This window comes from Zalophus californianus, chromosome 13 (assembly GCF_009762305.2).
Source record: "Zalophus californianus isolate mZalCal1 chromosome 13, mZalCal1.pri.v2, whole genome shotgun sequence".
Lineage (NCBI taxonomy): Eukaryota > Metazoa > Chordata > Mammalia > Carnivora > Otariidae > Zalophus > Zalophus californianus.
In genome coordinates, this window is record NC_045607.1 from 82,747,156 (window position 1) to 82,772,474 (window position 25,319).

The following is a 25,319-nucleotide window of genomic DNA, read 5'->3' on the forward strand; positions in this document are numbered from 1 at the left end:
AGAACAAATAATCCAATCAAGAAAACATGAACATTTTCCAAAGAAGACATCCAAATGGCCAACAGGCACATGAAAAAGTGCTCAACATCGCTCGGCATCAGGGAAATCCAAATCAAAACCTCAATGAGATACCACCTCACACCAGTCAGAATGGCTAAAATTAACAAGTCAGGGAATGACAGATGTTGGTGGGGATGTGGAGAAAGGGGAACCCTCCTACACTGTTGGTGGGAATGCAAGCGGGTGCAACCCCTCTGGAAAACAGTATGGAGGTTCCTCAAACAGTTGAAATTAGAGCTACCATTCGATCCAGCAATTGCACTACTGGGTATTTATCCCAAAGATACAAATGTAGGGACCCGAAGGGGTACGTGCACCCCAATGTTTATAGCAGCAATGTCCACAATAGCCAAACTGTGGAAAGAACCAAGATGTCCATCGACAGATGAATGGATAAAGAAGAGGTGGTATATATACACAATGGAACATTATGTAGCCATCAAAAGGAATGAGATCTTGCCATTTGCAACGACATGGATGGAACTGGAGGGTGTTATGCTTAGTGAAATAAGTCAATCAGAGAAAGACATGTATCATATGACCTCACTGATATGAGGAATTCTTAATCTCAGGAACAAACTGAGGGTTGCTGGAGTGGTCGGGGGTGGGAGGGATGGGGTGGCTGGGTGATAGACATTGGGGAGGGTATGTGCTACGGTGAGTGCTGTGAATTGTGCAAGACTGTTGAATCACAGATCTGTACTTCTGAAACAAATAACGCAACATATTTTAAGAAAAAAGAAAAAGAAGAAGATAGCAGGAGAGGAAGAATGAAGGGGAGTAAGTCAGAGGGAGAGACGAACCATGAGAGATGATGGACTCTGAAAAACAAACCGAGGGTTCTAGAGGGGAGGAGGGTAGGGGGATGTGTTAGCCTGGTGATGGGTATTAAAGAGGGCACGTTCTGCGTGGAGCACTGGGTGTTATGCACAAACAATGAATCATGGAACACTACACTAAAACAAATGATGTAATATATGGTGATTAACATAACAATAAAAAATTAAAAAAAAACCTCAGAGATGTCAAGTATAAAAGATACCACGTACAACAGGACTACCCTGCCCTACGCCTCCTACCCCACCGCTCCAGCACCCCATCCACTCAGACACCCTGAGCACTCGGCACTGACAGCCTAGCCTCTGCCACGGAAATTTGAGGTTTATTCTCTGGAGAAATTAAATGAGAGGCACCTGGGATCTGAAGACAAAGGCACAGAAAAAGGGGTGAGGCTGAAAACTGGAAAATGAACATAGTGTTTCAACCACCGGGAATGTTTCAAGTTATGCGTCTATCCCTAAGACAGGTAATTCAAACTTTAGTTTCTGAATGGTTCTGAAGAACAAAACCCCACATACTGTTGGGGCTCTCTTAGCTAAGAAGTCTACTCTCTTGCACAGCCGTCTTAAAATGATTTTGCCATCAAGCCCCACCTATACACAAAGAATTTGTAATCAGCTTTTTAACGTCCTACTCTTAACATCAACAGAATAAATCTCAAAATTTAACTTCTGCTACTGAGATAACTAAATCCAATTTTACCATTACCCTGTTAAACTATAGCCACTCAGTTACAAAGATCACAGTGCCTATCTACTAGGAGTAGTTTTGAGAATTTTTCCTCATTATCATCTGTGCAACTGCTCTACTGAGCAGGACGTTAGACAATTTCCAAACGAAAAGTTGTCCCATAATTCAGACCTGAACACAGAAGTCAGGTTAAATTAGCACAGTAAAAATTCCAATACAAAATCTTACCTGCTTATCTTTCCTTTCTATAATATCTTGCTTTTGTTTGCATTTTTGAGAGGTCTCCTTGATATCTGTTGCCTGTAAAATTGAACCAGGAGGGGAATTTAGTTAAAATCTCACGCAAGCAAATTATGTGGTCCCACCCATCCAAATATCAAGTTAACCCACAATGCTTTTCATTTCTTTCATACCAAATTTATAGTTACCAACAAAAATACTAACTTACTTGCAAATCTGTAAAAGGTTATTCACTGATATTAAAAATAGCCGTAGCAGGATGCATACATGTTTCTTTATCCCTTCACATTTATTATCTTGTGGTATTTCATCTGATCCCGGAAACCATCCTATTAGGATAGCAGGATCCATAGTTCAAACTGTTCTCAAAATCTTGGAACTCCCAAAATCTCCCTAAAGGTCAAGAGCCATGACCATAAAAATTTTTTTAAGTTTAAAATTTTTAGGTAATTTTTTTTAATAAATGGAATATTCCATATGCCATTATACTATTTATTCTAAGAAACATCAGGTTTTCTATGATAAATTCACAGAAGAAATTCAATGTTTCCAGGACTACTACTCTGAATTCTCTTATCATTAAAACAATCACATTTCAGGGTGGCTGGGTGGCTCAGTCGGTTAAGCATCTGCCTTCAGCTCAGGTCATGATGTCAGGGTCCTGGGACCGAGCCCCGTACTGGGCTCCTTGCTCAGAGGGGAGTCTGCTTCTCTCTCTCCCTGTCTCTGCCCCGACTCATGCTCGCTCGCTCTCTCTCAAATAAATAAAATCTTTGGGGAGGAAAAAAAAAAATCCCATTTCAGTTTTCTCTTTTGTATGCTGTAATTCCTATTAAGCAGCAACCCGCAAAAAGTGATGATTAGGACCCTGAAAGCCCTATCGTGGTAGAATTGAGTTAAAAAAGGAACGAAAGCTACAAGTAAATGCACAAAATAACTTAGAAAGCCTGCAGAGTAGCTTCTGTACTTGCTAAAAAAACAGAAAATCCTAAGTTGAGCCAGAAAAGTACCTTCTCTTTGATTCGAGCCTCCAAAATGTGACGCTGCCTCTCAATTTCTTCAATTCGACGGGTCATAGGGATCTGCCCTTCTTTAAGTTTTCTCACCTCTTCCTTCACTCGGTCTCGAGCTAGTTTTACTTCTTCATACTCCTGACGAACATTTTCATATTCCTTGCAATTAATTCAAGTAAGAAAAGTTAATGTACTACTAGCTTAAACTAGCACATCTACTAAAATCAAGGTGCAGGCAGAAACCAAATCTATGAAAAGACTGTTTTGATATCCTTGCGGCAGGCCTACTAATAGAAAATTTACCCTCTGAAACAACTTGAGAAATAGTGAATACCACAATGACTTATCAAGAACCTTGATACTCAGTGAGTATTTATTACTAGGCTGGACTCCGACTTCCATGGTTCTGAAACTTACAGAGTAATTGCTACTAAAATGAGGTTTTCCTCTAGTCTCTCAATAAAGAAGGGATATGAGAACATATAAATAAGAGAAACTCAGTTGTGAAAAGTAAAAATGCAAAAACAAAACAAAGGAAAAATGGGTCAAAAGAAGAACAAAAATGCGGGTAAAAATGATGCTTGTCATGTCACAAGACTTAATAAATATTTGCTAGAAAACAAAAGTAAGTAGAGTGCTCACAGAGCATATAGTAAGAATGAATGGGACGAAGAAAAGATTACAAACATTAGAATAAATTAAAAAAAAAAATGAAAAAAGATTGAAATCAATCTGAGAAAGAAAAGGATAAACCAAAAGACTTTAAAGGAGAAAGATAAAGTAGGTTAAGAGAATAAGAGGCATAGGAAAATGTAGTCAAAACAAGCTGAAAAGCAAAAAGTTTAAGAATTATGGACTTATGGGACAGGGCAGGGTGAAGGGGTGGTGGAGAAAGGCCACAAATACAGCCACTTGTTCTATTAACAATTACCTCCCTCCAAATCCTAGAACAAACATTATAAAACTTCCTTATTCTGTTCCGCCCGTCATGAAGAGATACACTGAGTGAATGGACTCTTCAGCTCAAACTGTGGTCATAACTAATAACTATACACTGCACAGCGATTAAAAGGAAAGAGTAGCCTCAATAAACTAAGGAAGCAGGAGGAAAGAATTATAGTCCACAGCTTTCAGCTACATCTGTACCTGAACTTATCAGTGGTACATGCCAAGTAAATTCTCTGTGACCTGAGGACACTCGAAGATTTAATTTTTATGTGTAAACATATTTAGATCATTGACACCTTACAGAACAAACTATCTGTTGAGGACTCAAATCTGGAAGAATTAAGAGCACAATCAACTGTTATTTGTTACACAATAAGAGTAACAGTACACAGCTATATAACACCAGTTTTATTATGATATATAAGGCAAAAATGAACAAAAGCACCTAATTTGAATACAGAGCAATTAGTGCCTTCTTTATAGCCTTTCTGCTAGTTAAAGCATCGCTATTTTTGCCACTAATAATTAAGACTTACCACCCACGGCCTTTTAGCTTCAAGCATCTCAATCAAATCTAAATGTCGCTTACGTTCATAGAACCGCTCCACATCTTGTTTATACCTTTCATTCCTCTGAATCATTTTCTCTAGATACTCAGTTTTCTCTTTGCATGAGGTCTAAAACAAATATTTAACAATTAGTTTACCTGAAAAGACAACAGGTCAAACCCTATAATGATGAAAATGTACAATGCTAGCAAAATTTCACAATGAAGAATTTCACAGTTCTTAAGAACTGTACAACTAACATGCATACCTGAGTTCTGGTCTAGGCCCTGCAATTTATTAATCGTGTGACTGTGAGGAAGCCCCACCACATCTCTGAGCCTAGCCTCTTCCTGCCTAAAGACAAGACACGGATCTGCCCCACTCACCTCAAGGGTAGAAGCAACGTACTTACTTTAAGTACAAGTTCAACAAAAGCTGTTAATGTGATATACAAATGAAAGTAGTATTATTACGATTAGTATGTTATGAACACCCATGGCTTAAGGATTCAGAAATGAGATGAAGGAAGCTAAATCTGGCCTTTAGATTGCGAGTTAACAAATGCAAAGATGTACTCAGAACCTAGTAGGGTATGTGTTTGCATTCCTTCAGAGGAGAGCTGTAATTTCAGAGTGTTTCAGATCGAGTAGAGTAGTCCCTCCCCTTATCTGTGGGGAATATAGTCCCAAACCACTAGAGGATGCCTGAAACCACTTAGTGCAAAGCCCTATATATATATATATATATATGGACTGCTTTTTCCTAAACATGCATACCTATGATAAAGCTTAATTTGTATATCTGACACAGTAAGAGACTAATAAGAACAAAAGAGGAGAATTTTAACAACAAATGGTCATAAACGTTATGTGAATGTGGCCTCTCTCTCAAAATATATTATCGTACTGTTGTCACCCCTCTTCTTGTGATGATGTGGGATAATAAAATGCCATGTGATGAGATGAAGTGAGGCACTGTGACATAATGTCAGACTACTGCTGACCTTGTGACCGTACGTCAGGAGGATCATCTGCTTCTGAACCACAGGTGACTGTGGGTAACTGAAATGGCAGGTAACTAAAGTGTGAATGGGGGATTACTGTATCAGACTGTTCCACTGGGGAAAGGGTAAAAAGACTGACAGAGTATCTAAAGCAGTATAATTACTATTCCTTTGGTCACTAATAAATATTAAATTATAATAATATGCCTATTATTAACTATGGACAGTTACAATTTAAGAGAAAGCATTTGTTTATAAGATACCTTATTATGAAAATTTACTGAATTTATATTAGTGGCTGGGACACGGAAAATGATTCATTGAACAAAACACCTTTTCAAATGATATGCTGTAAGTAATGTGTATGTTTATTAAAGGTGAACATAAAAACAATACTGCAAATAAACACAAAGCTCTCTTACAAAGTCAACCCTCCTGCAACTGAAAAAATATGAGAATTGTTCAACAGAGACACTACATCAAAAGCTACAGGGTAACTGCTATATTACCCAAAGCCTTGTACCGTCCTGGCACATGGCAGGTGTTTAAGAAATGCTGAAAGAATACTGAAACTTCCTGAGAGAAATAAATACTTTAAAATACTATCACTGGTTCCTTAGAAATTCAATTAATAACACGTATTTGATGAAATGATAAGTCAAATTTTTCAAACTTTTTTCAAACCCAATTCTCATTTACTGTGACTTAGTTTAATTAATGTCAGCAATACAATCCTAGGTGGAAAAAAAAAAAAAAAACATCACAAATATATGAAGTCACTTGAATCAGAGCTACTATTCACTCTATCACACTGTGAAAGACGGAAATCAGCGAGGGACATAAAAATGAGTTGTCTGTTTATAAATACCTCTAGTTGTTTTTCTTTCTCCCTGAAGTTTTTGAGTTCACAATGGTATCTGTGCATTTCTGGAGGACCAATAGACTTCTCAGTAGCTTCAAGGAGTTCAATTTTACTCAGTTTAGCAAATTCTCCAACTTTATCCTAGAGCATAAAACTTAAATATCAGCAACTATTATCATTTTTTTTAAAGATTTGTTTAGAGAGAGACAGAGACAGAGAGAGAGACAGAGAGCATGGGGAGGAGGGAGAGAGGGAGAGGGACAGAGAAACTTAAACAGACTCTGCACTCAGCAAAGAGCCTGACACAGGGCTTGATCTCACAACCCTGACATCATGACCTGAGCAAAGACCAAGAATCTGACACTTAACTGACTGAGCCACCCAGGCACGCTGCAACTATTACCATTCATAAATATCTTCAAAACATATTTCATTCAGTGATCACACTTAAGATGAAACTCATTTAAAAGAAAAAAACTGTAAGATGTGCAATATATATAAACTCTGTCCTTCATATATTATTCCCTAAAATGATAAAGATAAACTAAGGGTATGAACTGTCATCTTTCTGAGACCCTTTTAAAGTTTTCTAGGTCAGTATTTCTAGGGTAAAGTGTTTATAGACATATAATAAATAGCTTGGGGATAAAAGAAAAGAGTTCCCTGGATTGAAATGATCATTAACTACCACACATCAGCTGGAATGTTAGAAGTTAAGAAAAAGGATATTTTTAACATCTACTTCTGGAGATACCGGGCATCAGCTAACAATGCTTTCAAATTTTAAAGTTTTATTGAATTTGGACTTATGTAATCAAGTCACTACTTCTGAACTGAAAAAAATGAACTATAATTCAGTCACTAGACAGCACTCAAAGAATTTTAACATTTAATGTGCATTTTCAGGATATTTTTACTAAACTTAAAAATGCACACCTATAGATTCAAGAGTTTTAGTGTATCAAGTATTTTATACAAAAACACGAGTAAGAAGTTGTTTATTAACAAAATTTTAAGTGCCTACAAATTGTTGCACATGGCCATGCAAGTTACTCTACTTAAAAACAATATAATTTTATTTCCTTTACCATTTTCTGTAGTTTAGACTTTCAACTTTTTATTAATTGAAATCTTCCAAATTACTATAATAAGATTAGGAGATGAGATGCTACCTTTTACAAAGGACTGTTAGAAAGTATTAACATTATGAGGCTTACTTTAAATAGCCTCCATTAAAATATCCCTTGAAAAGTATTTACATTCTTCTATGGCATGAAGAGGAAACACACAAAATTTTCCCATGTATACATTTAGTTCTCTCATACCTGAGGTAAAAACTGGCAAAGATTGCCCACTTGAATGTTTAAGGCTGCAACTTGCTCTTCTACTACTTTCTGGGTTGTAGATTTTTTGTTGATGAACCAAGAAGACTGATTTTTTGCCACATCAATCTCACGGGTGATTACAAGATTTCCAGAAGTTCTGAACCTAGTTAAAAAATAATTTAAAAAAAAATCTTTATGTTCAAAATACATGTATCATTTTAGAAATATAATTTCCAAAATTCTCTTGCAACAAAGGCTTCCAGACAGGATTATTATAACTTTTATTCCTTTTGATATTTTGGCCCCTCCAAAGAAGGAAAGCTTGATATTTTATTGGTAATAATACATAATTAACCACATGTAAGTTACCACTTATTCAACATCACAATTATTTAAACTGTTAAAAACAAAGCCAATACTAATTTCCAAACACTGACAGAGGATTTACATATCTGGACTTATTTATCCTTTAATTATTATTCTCCAATCACATGCGTTGACTGCAATTCAAAATGAGTTGGTATATTAAAGCATATAAAATTAAACACTGCAACTTCCTCTACTTGGAAAATATATGAATGAAAACCAATTCTTGCATAAGCAGTTCAGACATCAAAACTAGCCCGGTCATACAAGCCCATGCCTTCCTTGTCACATACTCCACTCTGAATTCAGAGGGGACTATATCATACATCCTCTTAAAGGAACATTAAGCAATACAGAATCTGAAAGAAGGGTATTTACTTATGTCTTGCTTTTAGAAGTACTACTGCTCCACACCTCCCATCCATCTTCTTCACTGGGAATCAGCAGCATGTGGTAGAAAGATAAATTATTGGTATTCAATGGCTAAATGACAATGATAACTTGTAAATGTTGTGTACACAGACTATACTGTAAATAGAACACTCCAAACATTAAGATTTTAGAACTTAAAAAAAAAGGTAGTTTTAAATTTTCATCTCCAGCAGAATGACCTAAGTATCTTTCTGATCTTCTTGCTAGAAACTACAAATAATGAAATATTAAAATATGTTCATAAATGCATTTATGAGTTAGCATGAAAGTAAGTAAATCTGGCCTAAATCCCGGGGCAGGTGGAGATCCAGAAGTTGAAAAATGAAACTGGCTTTTACCGTGGGACCATTTGTCCCACCAAATAACCTTACACATTCATTTTCATAATCTCCCAGGAGAAGGATTACAGACAGGCCCCAAACTACCCAAGGTAGGGAGTCTAATAAAAATCATCCCCAAAAGACTATACCCTCAATGTAAGGGTAAACTAGAACTACTCCATCATCACCTCCATCATCACCACCATCACCACCAACAGGTAAACTGCCTGTCTCAAACTACGACTTGAACTGCAAAAAAACCCAATTTCTCCTAAAGACAGTTAATAACCACAAGCCAACCTAAAACAGATTAGTATACTGAAGTTACTTACATAACATACCTAAGGCTCAAAACTGCACGAACTGAGAATTGTGTATATTTGGATCCTGGATTGAAAGTATCCAATGGTCTGTTGCATAAGTTAGTGAAAATTCCCTCAGCAGGAATCTACCTTTACCCTCAAAGAATTAACACAAATTTCAAAGAGAAAGGGGCAGCTTATTGGAAACACACATACATGAAAACAAACCACCAAGAGTAAGAACTAACAGGGAGCAAGATGGCAGAGGACTAGGAAACCTGAATTTCGTCTGGTCCCAGGAATCCAGCTGGATAAGGATCAAACCATTCAAACAACTACGAACTCAACAGGAGATCGAAGAAAAGAATAGCAACAACTCTCTGAACAGAAAAGCAACCACTTTCTAGAAAGTAGGACGTGTGGAGAAGTGATTCCGAGACAATATTCGGGAGGATAGACGGCAGGGGAGGGGACCTCCGTCAGCTGCTACTGTTAAGTGCTAGAGCCGCGGAGCACAAAATCGGACCTTTTAGAAGTCTGCTCCGCTGAGGGACGTCGCTCCAGTGGCTAAGCAGGGGGTGGAACCCTCACTGGGACAGGTGGTCTCAGGACCCTCGGGGTCACAGAAAGACTGGGGGTGCCTGAGTGCGGCAGAGCTCCCAGGTATTGGAGCGGGGAAGCACCTACAGAGACAGAGCCGAGGAGTGGGCTCGGAGATTGGGGTTGCCATTAACCGTGATCTGCAGCACAGTCCAGCCACTGCTCCTCCAGCAGGGACCCAACAAGCGGCAGATCCAGGGAGACTCCCCTCCCTCCCCGGGGAGGAGCGGCACGGGAGCGCACCGCAGGGATCTGCTGGGTTTGGAGACTCCACACGGGGTCGGGTGCCAGAGATAGAAACGCTTGGTCACAGGCCATGTGAGCAGGGAGTGCGGCCGGAGACCGGGGAGAAAGGAGTGACTGACTGCTTTTCTCTGGGGGTGCACTGAAGAGCAGGGCACCGAGTTCTCGGCTCCTCCAGGTGGAGATTAGGAGGCAGCCATTTACACTCTCATCCTCCAAAGCGGTAGGGAAAGCTTGCAGGTAACAAAAGGTCCCGAGAGCAAACCGGAGCAGATTACTTAGCCCGCACCCGGAAAGGGCGGGGCAATTCCGCCTCCGGCAAAGACAAACCACGGCAACAGGCCCCTCCCCCAGAAGATCACCAAGACCAAGTTTACCGATCAATGAGAACAGCAGAACTCCAGCGCTAGGGGAATACTGAACATAGAATTCATGGCTTTTTCCCCATGATTCTCTAGTCTTTCAAAGTTAATTTTTTTAACTGTCTTTTTTCTTTTGAATTTTTCTTTTTCACTTTTTCAACCAAAATCTTATCAATCCCTTTTTTAAAAAAAATCTTTTTTTTCATTTTTAGAGTCATATTCTAACCCTTCATAGTAGTTACCCTTATTTTTGGTGTGTATATGTGTGTGTGTGTGTGTGTGTGTGTGTGTGTGTGTGTGTGTATAAGTTGTTCATTCTTTAAAACTCTGGGATACAGTTTCTAACAGATCCAAATATACCCTAAACCTCTAGTGTATGGCTTTGTTCTAGTCTCCTGCCTGAACACATTCTCTTTTTTTAAACCCTCTTCTTTCTTTCTTCAACCAGCTTATCAATTCCTTTTATAAAATCTTTTATAATTTTCACCTTTACAGTCATATTCCATCCCTTCATCGTATTAACCCTTTTTTGTACGTATGTAAGTTTTTCATTCTTTAAAATTTTGGGAGGCACTTTCTTCTAACAGACCAAAATACACCCAAAATCTAGTGTGTGGCACTGATCTATGCACCAGCCTGATCATATTTGATCATATTCTGGCTTTTTTTTGTCTTTTTCCTTTCTTTCCCTTTCTTTTCCCCCGGTTTCAGGTCTTTTCTGATTTGGTTAGTGTATATTTTCTGGGGACGTTGTTACCCTGTTAGCATTTTGTTCTCTCATTCATCTATTCTCCTCTGGACAAAATGACAAGATGGAAAAAATGACCTCAAAAAAAAGAACAAGAGGCAGTAACACGACTGCCAGGGACCTAATCAATACGGACATTAGTAAGATGTTGGAACTAGAGTTCAGAATGATGATTTTAAGGATACTAGCTGGGCTTGAAAAAAGCATGAAAATTATTAGAGAAACCCTTTCTGGAGAAATAAAAGAACTAAAATCTAACCAAGTCGAAATCAAAAAGGCTATTAATGAGGTGCAATCAAAAATGGAGGTTCTAACTGCTAGGATAGATGAGGCAGAAGAGAGAATTAGTGATATAGAAGACCAAATGATGGAAAATAAAGAAGCCAAGAAAAAAATAAACAACTACTGCATCACGAAGGCAGAATTCGAGAGATAAGGGATACCATAAGACGAAACAACACAATTGGGATCCCAGAAGAAAGAGAGAGAGGGGCAAAAGGTATACTGGAGCAAATTATAGCAGAGAACTTCCCTAATTTGGCGAAGGAAACAGGCATCAATATCCAGGAGGGACAGAGAACCCCTCTCAAAATCAATAAAAATAGGTCAACACCCCAACATCTAATAGTAAAACTTACGAGTCTCAGAGACAAAGAGAAAATCCTGAAAGCAGCTCGGGAGAAGAGATATGTAACCTACAATGGTAGAAACATTAGATTGGCAACAGACCTATCCACAGAGACCTGGCAGGCCAGAAAGGACTGGCATGATATCTTCAGAGCACTAAACGAGAAAAATATGCAGCCAAGAATACTATATCCAGCTAGGCTATCATTGAAAATAGAAGGAGAGATAAAAAGCTTCCAGAACAAACAAAAACTAAAGGAATTTGCAAACACGAAACCAGCCCTCCAAGAAATATTGAAAGGGGTCCTGTAAGCAAAGAGCCTAAAAGTAACAGAGACCAGAAAGGAACACAGACAATATACCGTCACAGTCACCTTACAGGCAATACAATGGCACTAAATTCATATCTTTCAATAGTTACCCTGAATGTAAATGGGCTAAATGCCCCAATCAAAAGACACAGGGTATCATATTGGATAAAAAAACAAGACCCATCGATATGCTGTCTGCCAGAGACTCAAAGACACCCCCAGATTGAAAGTGAGGGGGTGGAAAACCATTTACCATGCTAATGGACACCAAAAGAAAGCTGGGGTGGCAATCCTTCTATCAGACAAATTACATTTTAAACTAAATACTGTAATAAGAGATGAGGAAGGACACTATATCCTACTTAAAGGGTCTATCCAACAAGAAGATCTAACAATTGTAAATATCTATGCCCCTAACATGGGAGCAGCCAATTATATAAGCCAATTAATAACAAAATCAAAGAAACACATCGACAACAATACAGTAACAGTGGGGGACTTTAACAACCCCCTCACAGGGCCGCCTGGGTGGCTCAGTCGTTAAGCGTCTGTCTTCGGCTCAGGTCATGATCCCAGGGTCCTGGGATTGAGCCCTGCATCAGGCTCCCTGCTCAGCGGGAAGCCTGCTTCTCCCTCTCCCACTCCCCCTGCTTGTGTTCCCTCTCGCTGTGTCTCTGTCAAATAAATAAATAAAATCTTAAAAAAAAAAAAGATTAGATTCACATCTGAAGACAATGGAATTACACTTTGTATGTGTTGAGAAAACATCTATCAATGCAGACTTTTATATCCAGCAAATACATCTTTCAAGATTCAGAGCAAAAGAACATCATTTTTAAAAACTGAGCATTCCACTAGAAGATCCTTATTAAAGAAAACTTTTAAAAATATCCTCTGGCGAAAAGAAAGTGATCTCAAAGGAAATAACAAAAATTCAAGAAAAAATAAAAAGCAAGACAAACCAAAAACACGAGGTAATTCTAAACAAACATTGACAATATAAATTAATAGTAGTTATTATGTCTAAAAGAGTTTAAAAGACAAGATAAAATTAAAATAGTTCAGACAAGTTATTCAAATAAAAGTACTCTATGGTCTTTATTCAATAGGAAGATACAGACATTTCAGTCTAGACTCAAATTCAAGTGTATGTGTTAAAAATTCTAACAACTGCTAAAACAAAGAATGAATAATTTCCACGACAGTAAAGAAAAATTAAAAATCCAAACAAGGGCAAGAGAGAAGAGAAATCCTGAAAAAAAAGAATAAAAAGCATGGAATAAGGCAGTAAAAATAAGTCCCAACATGTAAGTCAATCAATAAATGTAACGGATATGCGCTATTTTTAAAAGGCTATTTAACAACACCCAGCTATCCTTGTTGAAATGAGATACAAAAGGTATAAAAATCTTGAAATAAATAAAAAAAGATAATCTGGAAAACACTTAAAAAAGAAAGCTGCGAACCACACTAATGGCAAATTAAAACACATTCTAAAGGCAATGCATCAAAAAACAAAGAAGTCAGTACATAACAACAGAAACTTCAGCTTCACTAGGATGATAAAACAATTTGAATCTTAGCTGCAACTAATAATGTCCTGAAGATACATAAAGCAAAAATTGACAGGACGAAGGTAATTGACACATCTACATAGAGGGAAAATGTAATACACCTTTCTCAGTAATTAAAGAATCGATCTGATGACTGAAATCAGCAAAAATATACAAGCTTTAACAATATAATTAATCAGCTTGAACTAATGGACAAACAGAGAACACTGCACAGAAGAGCAGAATACTCATTCTTTCAACCTAGTGGGTAACGATTTATGTAAGCTCACTACAAAAGGGATGCCTTGACAAATTTCAAAGGGTTGGTAACATGACCATATATTTAAATATATTACTATATATTAAACTGTGTTACCATAAAGTCATAGATTTATAGTAAAACATACAATATACACTATATGTATAATATAGCAATATATAATTCCACTATGTATTATTATACACTGTGTTATATATATTTAGTATTATATATTATATATATTACATATAGGACCATATAGTAATATATAATGTGTATAGTAACAAATATAAAGTGTAATTTTATATTTTTAGTATATATTTTTTACCACAGAACTATCAAAGTGGAAATCAATCCTAAAATATAACAAGAAAATTACTACATCAGAATTTGAAACAACTTCTAATTACAAACTCAAAGAAAATGAATAGAACAGAAAAACAGGAAAATGCTATATGCCAATATTTGGGAGACAGAGCTCAAGCAATATTGAGAGGGAAATTTTTAACCTTAACTGTCTACATGAGGGAAAACAAAAGACTAAAAATCTGTACAAAAAATAGCCATTTCAAGAAATTAGGGAAAAAAAAGTTTCAAGAATTAGTAAAGGTGAGTATAGAAAATAGTGAATCAGAAAACCATGATGTAAGACAGAAACAACAATGCAGAAGTCATTCACTGAAAAGGACTAATGAAACTGACAAATCAATGTTTTCAAACCAAGGGGAAAGAAAAAAACCAAGGAGGCTAACACTAATACAGAAGACACTTAGGTCATGCCACTTCTCTGCTCAAATTGTGGTGGGTTCACAGCTTACTCAAAATAAATGCAAAGATTCGGCGGCGGCCACTGAGCAGATCGGACTTCGCTTGTGCGCGCACCTCGCTCCGCTTTCTCTGCAACCATGTCTGACAAACCCGATATGGCTGAGATTGAGAAATTCGATAAGTCGAAACTGAAGAAGACAGAAACGCAAGAGAAAAATCCACTGCCTTCAAAAGAAACGACTTAACAGGAGAAGCAAGCCGGTGAATCGTAATGAGGCGCGCGCCGCCGATATGCACTGTACATTCCACAAGCATTGCCTTCTTATTTTACTTCTTTTAGCTGTTTAACTTTGTAAGATGCAAAGTGGTTGGATAAGTTTAAATGACTGTGCTACCCCTTTTCACATCAAAGAATCGAGAACTACTGACAACGAAGGGCGCCTGCCTCTCCCATCTGCCTGTCTGGCTGGCAGGGAAGGAAAAGAACTTGCGTGTTGGTGAAGGAACAAGCTGGGTGGGTCGACAGTGAAATCGAGAGTAAAAACCAAGCTGGTCCGGGGTGTCCTGCAGGCTGTCAAATGCAGTTTAATCAGAGTGCCTTTTTTTTGTTGTTGTTCAAATGATTTTAATTATTGGAATGCACAATTTTTTTAATATGCAATAAAAAGTTTTAAAACCTGAAAAAAAAATAAATGCAAAGTTCTTACAGTGGCCTACAAGGCCCTATAAGCTGGCTCCTTGATATTTTCAGACCTTATCTCTTACTATTCTCTTGTTCAGTGCAAGGCAGTCACACTGGGTACCACTTCAGTCTTTTTTGGCATCTGCAGATACCGAAATGCTCTTTCCCCAAGTATCTCCATGCTCAACACCTCTCTCTTTCAAGTCTTTGCTCAGGTACTGTCTTCTGAGTGAGAACTTTTCTGATCACCCTATTTAATACTGTAAACTCCACTCTGGCACTCCCTCCCTATTCTCCTTTCCTGCTCAATTTTCTACCTGACACTAATCACCATCCAATGTAATATGTATTTTACCTTTGTATTTATCTGCCCTTCTCTCACGCCCCTAACCATAAATTCCAGAATGCTCTATCTCCCCTCCCCCTCAATGGATATGTACTCAAATATTTGAAAATGACTACATAAATGTATGCTAGAGATTATTCTATCTACTGTTCCATTCAAAGAGTATGTGACCAGTTAACACATCTGTTCAACAGCAGTAACAATTTCAACAACAAGCCATTTTGTGTTCGGTATTCCCAGCAAGTGACCACAATGTAACTAAAAGAGTTTGGGGAAAGGGAATCCTCCCCTGTAGTTCTGGCAACAGAACTCTGGTTTATGGTCACCAGTTAGATTATTATAGCTACTAGCTATTAAACACCAAAAAGTGTACCTCTTTGATAACTAAGAAAACTGGGCCTTGGTGATTCAGAGCAGAAAATCAGGAGTGCTTAACACCTGCAGCTGTCCATAAAAAGACTCTGAAACTTATATATTAACACTCCTTCTGTATTGTATAAAAATACCTGGCTTAGTGTACTTCAGTTGCAGTATCTAAGAAACCACTGTGATATATCGACAGCACCAAGGCTAACACAAGAGTATCTTGGCAATTTTTTAAAAATTTTTTTTAGATTTTATTTATTTGACAGAGACACAGCGAGAGAGGGAACACAAGCAGGGGGAGTGGGAGAGGGAGATGCAGGCTTCCCGCCGAGCAGGGAGCCCAATGCGGGGCTCGATCCCAGGACCCTGAGATCATGACTTGAGCTGAAGACAGACACTTAACGACTGAGCCACCCAGGTGCCCCATCTTTGGCAATTTAAAAAATATATATATAATTCACATATCATATAATCCATTTTATATATACAAATCAATACTTTTTTTATTGTGGTAAAATGTACATAAAATTTACCATTTTAACCATTTTTAGATGTACTGTTGAAGGAATATGTGTATCAACAACAGTTTTTAACATATGCTCATGGTTCTGCAACCATCACCACCATCTAATTCCAAAATGTCTTCATCACCCCAAAAAGGAGCCCAAACCTTTAGGCAGTCACTCCCCACTCTCTCCCCCCCACCCCCTATCCCCAAGCAACCACTCATGTTTTCTGTCTCTATGGATTGCCAATTCTGGACATTCCATAGAAGTGGAATCACATAGTATATAGTATTTGTGTCTGCCTTCCCTCACAAAGCATGCTTCCCAGGTTCACCCATGTTGTCAGATCTATCAGTACATTCCTTTCCACAGCTGAATAAGATGTCCTTGTATAAATATATCACATTCTGTTTAGCCATTTATCAGATGATACACAATTGGGATGTTCATAAATTTTCACTATTAAAATTAGGAAAAAGCTAATTTTGTGCAAATGAATAAACATTCTCTAGAATAGTAACTGGATCGAAGATTATTTTATTTAAAATCTGGTATTACAGCCAAATAAGATATACTGCTTACATTCCTACGGGCATGACAGGATTCACTTCTCTATACCTTCATATTACTAAATTTTATTTAAAAATTTTTCTAAAAGGAAAAAAAATCATTTTGATTTCCTTCATAAGTGATGAGTTATAACTAATGAGTTGTGTACTTTTTATACATATTGGCCATTTATTTTACTTGGTGTTAAATTTCTTTGCTTATGTTCTATAAGTTGTAATTTTTTACTGACTTGCATGAGACATTGGTATTTTGGTAATTTCAAGACATGTATGTGTTATTTGTGCTGAAAATGTTTTCTCCCATCTGTCACTCATTTTTAACTGTGGTACCATTATTTTCAGCTGGGTTTGTATGGAATCTAAATTTCCTATCTTCCTTTTTATGGTTCTTGGGTATCCTATTCTGCTTGAAATAGCCTTTCCCAAGATTTAAAAAATATAATTTTTTTCTATTATCTTCAAAGTTACATATTTTTTCACTAAGCCTTTAACACATCTAGATTTATGAGTCAGGTGTTCGATAAAGCTCTAAATTTATTTTAAAAAATTAAAAGCCAATTAGTTCACCTCAATTCAAGTAATTAATAGCCTATACTTAAACTGCCATCTTTACAATAAATTCTCATAGACATTTAGATCTCCCTACTTTTTCCATCCTGCTCCTCTAATTTTCTGTACTAATACCGTATTATCAACAGCTTTATAGTACACTTTAACATCTGGTACACAGATGTCTTATTCGTAATTCTGCTTTTTCAAAATCTTCTTGGTTTTCCAACACATTTATTCTCCCAAGTGAACTTTAGAATCAACTTGTAAACTTACCTGTTGATACTCTGGGTGGAACTGTATCAAATTTACATATTAATTTGAAAGGACTGCAAATGTTGAAAATGAATATTAACTTTATGTTTCTAGGAACATAGTATACGTCTCCATTTATTCAGGTCATGGTTTTGTATCTTTCAGTAAAATACTATCATTATATTTTAATAAATTGAGTATAATCTTACCTGTTTTATTTCTATGTGTGCCTTTTTTTTTTTGCCTATTTTTCATCATTACATAAATAAAACATTCTCCCACAGTTGTTGAGTAAAAACATCATTTCCCCATACCCTATAAAATGATGAGGCTATCAGATGATCTTTAAAAGCCATTTAAGCTCAAAAATTTCATTACTTTCTATGAACACTCCAAAAAACAACACTCACTAAAAATCAACTAAAACAATGAGTTTATCTGTGTTTAAAAGACTGAAAGTACATACACTAAAGATGGTTAACTGGTTTCATCTTGAATACTGACTCTCGTACATCAGAAATGGCTGCCAAGACAGGTAATTTCTTTAAGAAATCTACTGAAAGAAAAATCTTACCATTTAGATTTTAAAAGATGCATAAAAAAATAACTTGTCTGGATAAAACATCCTTTAAATAGGATTTCTAATATTTACGCCATAATGCTATATTATTACTCTTTTCTAAAGTCATCACAAAAGCATGAACATAAAGAAATTGTACAGGAAAAAGGGGTTTCAGCACTTTTAACACTTACAATTCAATTTCAACCATTCCTTTGGAACATCCTCTCTTCACAAAAAAACCAACCTAGAACAAAAAAGACAAAGTGCACTGAGTGGTGACATTCCCAGGTTATCACAGATTCAGCAAAGTCATTATTATTATTATTTAATTAAAATCCTTTCAATAACTATTTTCTCTGTCCACTCTCCTCACTTTCCCAGATTTGGGAAATGGTTTCCATTGTTTCCTCCCACAAGTAACAATACTATTAATTACCATTTACTGAGCATTCAATGTACCAGACAGCCTCTTACAAAGCTTGTGACAAAGCCAACACCCACGTAATATGGCTCCAGAGTCTGTGTACTTGGCATCTATACTAAATACTCTCAGTAGAGGCAAGAAAGCCAGTGGGAAAATAGGTTCTACAATTTAATCATAGAGCTTTAACCAAATCTCCTTATTAGCACTGGAGACTTCTTTGGAGTTGCACAGATTAAATATTAACAATCACTCTAATATTACCCATCCTGTTATTGAGGATATAATTGTCATTTTCTTATAAAGAATACATATAGTAAATATAATTTAAGTACAATTTACATTGTAAAATAGACCTATTTAGTCTAGTTTGAATACATACACAAGCACAAACTTGAAGAGAGACCCTGGGCCTAAAGAAAATTAGATTGGATCTTCAATCAGGCTATAAGTAAGTAATTCTAAAAAAAGGTGGAAAACACACCTTGCAAATAATTATCTTTTTTAATAGTGGTAACAGCAGTGATGACAACAATTAGAACCACAACAGCGAACATTTATTAAGCATTACCATACGCTACTGTGCTAAGCAATTTATAATTTTCTTTCTTAATATTCATGAGCAACCTTAGGAGGTATGTATTATATCCATTTTACAAATGATGAAACTGAGGCCCAGAAAGATGACAAAGGAGGTCTGTCCTCATAACCAGAAAGTACAGCTTAATGATTAAGAGTACATGCTTTAACACACACCATCCAGGTTCCAATCTCAATCCTGCCATAGAAGTGTAAGCTGCCTGACTCTAACCAGGTTAATTTACCCTCTCTGTTTTACTGTTTTACTTCCTTCATAAACAGGAAAAACAATGGCATTTTTGTAGGAGTGCCATCTGCTCATTAGCTTGCATCAATTAAAATACCAATAAGAAAAAAATCACAAGGCAGTTATTATAAAATTTATATATATATATATATATATATGGATGGTACAGAACATGCTAGTGTTAAAATTTCATATTAAGAAATACAACATTAAAAGTATTTTCGCTGAGAACTTGTACAGCCCCTAAATGCATCTGGGGGAACCTAAAGGTCTGCAATCTCTGCACTCCACAACCTTCTTTAAACCCTACCACTCAAGTGTATGATCTGTCTTCTTCATGCCAAAAATAAATGAGAAGGTTGGTGGAAATTGTTACAAACCAATCCATTCTGACTGTACAGAGTTTGGAGTACAATCCAGCAGACCATTACACAGAGATAAGGTTTTAATAAATGATTTTTAACAATTAAAAAACTATACATCAATGTTTACAAAAAATCTGGTCCCTGAAGTTATCTACTCCAACCCCCTTAACTTTAAAATAAAGAAAAACTGAAGTCTAGACAAATGGCTAAGGTCATAAAACTAATTATTAACAGAGCAGTATCTATGAGCATTCTACCTCATAAATGCCTCTCATACAGCATTAAAAACACACACATATTTTGAATAGGCTTATTTGTAATCTTAAGGGTATATGCTTCTATCTTGTAATCCTACATTAAATTGTAACCCTGGCTAAGAAACCTATAATACCATTTTAATAATATTGCAATATTCCCAGTTTTAGAAAAATATAAAGAATCACTTAAACTTTTACAACTATTTTACAGGTTAACTCAACTCTCAAACTCCCTTTTTAAGACATAATTTTATGTGAAATATACACCAAACATTATATATAAGCTTCATATACTGCTTGAAGGAACAGTAAAACAACCAAACATCTACCGCAAATTTAAGGAATTGAAAATTAACCGTGCACCTGACATTCCCTGTATAACTCAACACTATTGTATCCTCTCTCAACAAATGTAATCCTGACTTGATCATACTTTTGCTTTTCTCTAGTTTTGCTATATACATATATCTCCTTAAATATTCAATACATTATTTTGTGTTTTGACCATTCTATAAATAAATTCATATTACTAGTATTCTTCCAAAATAGCATTTTTCCTTAAAATTACGCTTTTGCAATTTACCCAGTGAGCTAAGGACTATTTTCACCAGTATGTAATATTCAATTTTATTTGACTATAATAGGATTTATTTAAAAACAATACTGCTATAAATATTTCAATACTTTTGCCTGGTATTAATGTACAAGAGCTGTCCAGGAGAAGTTTTGATTGGGTATATGCATCTGCAGATTCACTAGGTAATGCCATTTTCGAAGACTACAAATTTCTATTCTCACCAAGAGTGCATCACAGTTCCCATTGCTCCATATCCTTGTAAGCACATGGCATCGCCAGAATTTGTGACTCTGAGGAATATACCTTGCCAGGATTAGTGTGCAGTTCTCTGATAATTAATGAAGTTGAGTATCTTTGCAGACTCAGGTGGCCCTTGAATAACACAAGGGTTAGGAGTGCCAACCCCCTCCACAAAAATTTGCATATAACTTTTGACTCCCCTGAAACTTAACCACTAATAGCCTACTGTTGACTGGAATCCTTATCAATATCATAAGCAACTAATATATATTTTATACATTATGTGTACTATATACAGTATTCTTACAAGTACGAAAAGAACTAAGAAAATCATATGGAAAATACATTTACAGTACTGTATTTACTGAAAAAAATCCGCATATAGGTGGACTTGCACAGTTCAAACTTAAGTTGTTCAAAGAGCAACTGTATTTATTGGCTGTCTGAGCTGCCTCTTTTCTGAGGTGTCTGAGCACATATTTTGTCCTTAATTGTTAACTCTTTTGCTCATTAAAAAGTTTAAATACCGATCTTTTGTTATATGGGTTATATCCCAATTGTGGCTTGTCTTTTTCTTTATGGTGTCTTTTTTTCCCCCCCAGAGGTACAGGTCTATGATTCAACAGTCTTACACAAGCCACAGCGCTCACCATAGCACATCCCCTCCCCAATGTCTATCACCCAGCCACCCCATCCCTCCCACCCCCACCCCCACTCCAGCAACCCTCAGTTTGTTTCCTGAGATTAAGAATTCCTCATATCAGTGAGGTCATGGTGTCTTTTCAGAGAAGTTTCTTAATTTTATCAGTATTTTCCTTTCCAACCTATACTTTTACTTAAGAAATTATTTAACCCAAAGTCACAAAGATAATCTCCTCCACACCAGTATCTCCTAAAACCTTTCTTGTCAATCACATTTAGATCCTCAATCCACTTGGAACTGATCTGTGTTCAAGGGTGAGGATAGAACTTAATTTCTTTTCCTCCTACGCCACCAACCATCTCAGTACTATTTCCCCTTCTTTTCCCCATTCATCTACAATGTCAGTCATCATAAATCAAGAGTCTCCTCGTCATGGCTTTGATCTAGGCTTTTCATTCTGTCATAGCATAGCATGTCTGATGTATATCCCACCAATACCACAGGTCTTTGTTTTTAATATAGCTGAGAAACAATATTAGTTTCAGGTACAATGATCTGACGATTCTGTACATTACATAATGCTCAACACAGTAAGCATAGTTCTAATCTGCAACCACGCGAAGTTATTACAGTACTAGTCACCATCTTCCCCACGCTACGCTTTTCACCTCCATGACTGACTTGTTTTATACCTGGAAGTCTGTACCTCTTAGTCCCCTTCACCTGTCTCACCCAACCCACCTCTTCTTCCCCTCTGGTAACCACCAGTTTGTTCTGTATTTGAGTCTATTTCTGGGTTTTTGGTTTTGGTTAGATTTCACATACAAGTGAAACATGCTGTCTTTCTCTGACTTATTCCACTTAGTGTAACACCCTCTAGGTCCATTCCTGTTGTCGAAAATGTCAAGATTTCATTCTTTTTTATGGTTAAATAATATTCTATATGTTTTCATTTACTATAACTGTGTTAAGTCTTGATACATGATAGGGCAAGTTTTCCTATTTTGTTGAATTTCTTTAGGAGTATCTGTTATTTTTGGCCATTTCTATTTTCACCTAAATTTTAGAACCAGCTTGTAATTTGCTATAGACAGTATTGGGATTTTGACTGGAATGATGCTCAATATGTATATCAATGTGAAGAATGACATTTTTATAGGTCTTCCTGCCCAATACAGTATATCTGTCCATCCAATCAAACTCCAATATTTTCAAATAAAATTTTATAATTTCTAAATATAGGTCTTACAGGTCTTTTAATTTATTGGTATGTAATTTGTACTTTTGGTGCTATTGTAAATATCTATTTTTAATTGCATTTTTCTGTTCATTGTTAGTGTAGGGAAATGCAACATTTGTTATATCATCTTATATCTAGCAATCCTGATAAATTTCTAGATTAATTCATCAGAAGGCTTATCTGGAGTCTCTTTTGGGGTTTTCATTGCACTTTCATAAAACCTGTAAATGCCGGTTTTCTTTCCAACTTGTATCTTTTGTCTTACCTGACTATTCTATCTAGAACTTCTAGTACGGTGCTGAATAGCAGTGCTATTAGGTAACCTTGACTTGTTCCTGAACTTGCTGTGTATTTTCACTTGTCTTTTATGTAATCTAAAAGGTAGGCATCTTCTACTCCTAATTTGCTAAGAGTTCTTTGTATCATAAATTACTGTGGAATTTAATGCTTTTTCTCTGAGAGGATCATCCAGTTCTCCTTTAAAATGTGGTATGTAAATAAATAAAAAAACATGTTAATTTTTCTCTAATGTTCAATCTCTCATTCCTTGAATAATTTCTAACTGGTCATGATGTATTATGCAGTTTATGTATTAGATTCAACAGACTAAAGTTTCTTTTTCTTGAGATTTTTGCTCCTATATTCATAAGTGAGATTATCTTTAATCTTCTCATTTTATCCTTGATGGATTCTGGGGCCGTCATATTCTGGTACAGTCATTCTTTGTGTAAAATAAGAAATGACTGCTGTTAGAACTAATGGAAATTATCTTCGGTGTTCTAAGAAAAAAGTTAACAGCTGATTTTTTTTCCTACTAAGAGTCAGTTTTGATCATTTTTATAGTTGTAGAAACCTACACACTCACAACTTTAAGAATTTAAGCTTTACTAGCATAAAGTTGTTCATAATATTTTTTGTATTGGGAGGATATAGACCAATTTTATTGTCCATCATTCTGTTACACAAAAATCTAGGAACAGATTTGTAGAGAATAAAGGAATAGTAAATTAGAGGGCAATGGAATTTAAATTTGAAATATTTTCCATGATATTAGGATGAAAACCATTTTAAAATACACATAGGCCTAGCTTCAGAGTAGGTTGTTCCCTAGCCAAAGCATGCCATAAAATTAAGGTGTTCGATGTCTTGCCCGCTCTACTGGCTCTTGACAAAACCTTTGTGATCTTCGAGAAAAGTAACGTATTCCTGGTACTCCAGGTCTCTGCTAAGCTCTACCATCTCATCTGCAAAAGCGCTACCCACCTATCCACCTGCCGGGAAATCCATCAGGTGGTCAAACAAGGCCAGTCCCTAGGATCAGTGTTGAGTGTGTAATTCAGATCCTTCCACTTAAGACTCAATAATGGACTGAAAGCTCACTTCCCTTACGTCGAAAATGTCACTCTGGACCTCCTCTTCTCGCCCAGCCTCATCTTCTGGATAGGTACAGTCGAGCACCAGGGATTTCTTGCCACCAGTCTTTACAACTTCAACCACGAAATTGGGAGTGTGCCATATACTTCCAGCTCCCAACTTCCAGACATCTTGGGGAGGGATTTATGTTCGGTATCTCCTTTTCCTCCTCAATTTCATCATTCAGCAATTCAACAAAAGCTTTGTGCCCCTGGGTGTGCAGGGTGGGCTGAGGTAGTGGGGCGGGCGCAGCACTCAGTGGCTGAGTGGCCGTGGAGCCCAGCATGCAAGGCACTTGGCATATGAAAGCAGCACCAACGCAGTAGCTGACAGGGGCAGGCCCCATAATATTCTCTCATAATCATTTAAATCTCTGCTGCATTCTGGCAATGCCCTGGTGGCACACATCCCGGCAGTTCATGAAAACTCCAGTTCTCCTGCAAGCCCACAGTAGGACTGCATTTGCTCATTCCCTCTGATGGAAGGTGTGGAATTTTAACTGGCTTTGTCCACTGAAAATGTGAGTCGAACAAATATCTATGACTTTTTGAAGAAATTGTAAGAGCCAGTTCCCTTTCCCGAGGCGGCAATCACGGGACTGTGTATTGAAATGAAGACTCCATCAGCCTAGGTACCCACGTGACTACAAACGGCCTATACTGGATAAGTAGCAAAAAGAAGAATTAATCTTCTATATTTTTAAAACACTTAAATGTCAGGGTTGTTTCGACCACCATCTAACATATCTTTATTACCTTCTTTACATTCCTTTTTTCTACTTTATCTACCCCCCACACCCTTATTCTCTAGAAATTACTGATTTTTGGCAGAGGGGAGGGAAGGGGGGGTGGACAAAACAGATGAAGGAGATTAAGAGGTACAATCTTCCAGTTATAAAGTCAGTCACAGGCATGTAATATACAGCTTAGGGACTACAGTCAATATTCTAACAATTTTGTATGGTGATAGACAGCAACTAGACTTATTGTGGTGACCATTTCATAATGTATACAAATACTGACTATTGTACACCTGAAACTAATAATATATGTCAATTATTCTTCAATAAAAATAGTAGTAAT

At 36.7% G+C, this 25,319-nt stretch overlaps 1 protein-coding gene and 2 pseudogenes across 5 annotated transcripts in view; 1 reads left to right on the forward strand and 2 right to left on the reverse strand.

Annotated features, from left to right (window-relative positions):
* The window catches only part of SMC5 (structural maintenance of chromosomes 5), a 99,541-nt gene that overhangs the window by 68,619 nt on the left and 5,603 nt on the right, over positions 1-25,319 (reverse strand). For 4 of the 5 annotated variants that reach the window (XM_027614393.2, XM_027614394.2, XM_027614392.2 and 1 more), the window contains 6 exons: positions 18,447-18,499; positions 7,530-7,692; positions 6,211-6,345; positions 4,328-4,468; positions 2,841-3,002; positions 1,819-1,890 (listed from right to left, as the gene is read on the reverse strand). In XM_027614393.2, coding sequence (XP_027470194.1) covers positions 1,819-1,890; positions 2,841-3,002; positions 4,328-4,468; positions 6,211-6,345; positions 7,530-7,692; positions 18,447-18,499 — 726 coding nt within the window. Of the gene's footprint in view, positions 1-1,818; positions 1,891-2,840; positions 3,003-4,327; positions 4,469-6,210; positions 6,346-7,529; positions 7,693-18,446; positions 18,500-24,087; positions 24,358-25,319 lie in introns of those variants that run through there. The other variant, XM_027614395.2, reaches the window with a different exon arrangement.
* Positions 14,499-14,835, forward strand: LOC113934310 (annotated as a pseudogene).
* LOC113933984 lies at positions 23,980-24,885 on the reverse strand (annotated as a pseudogene).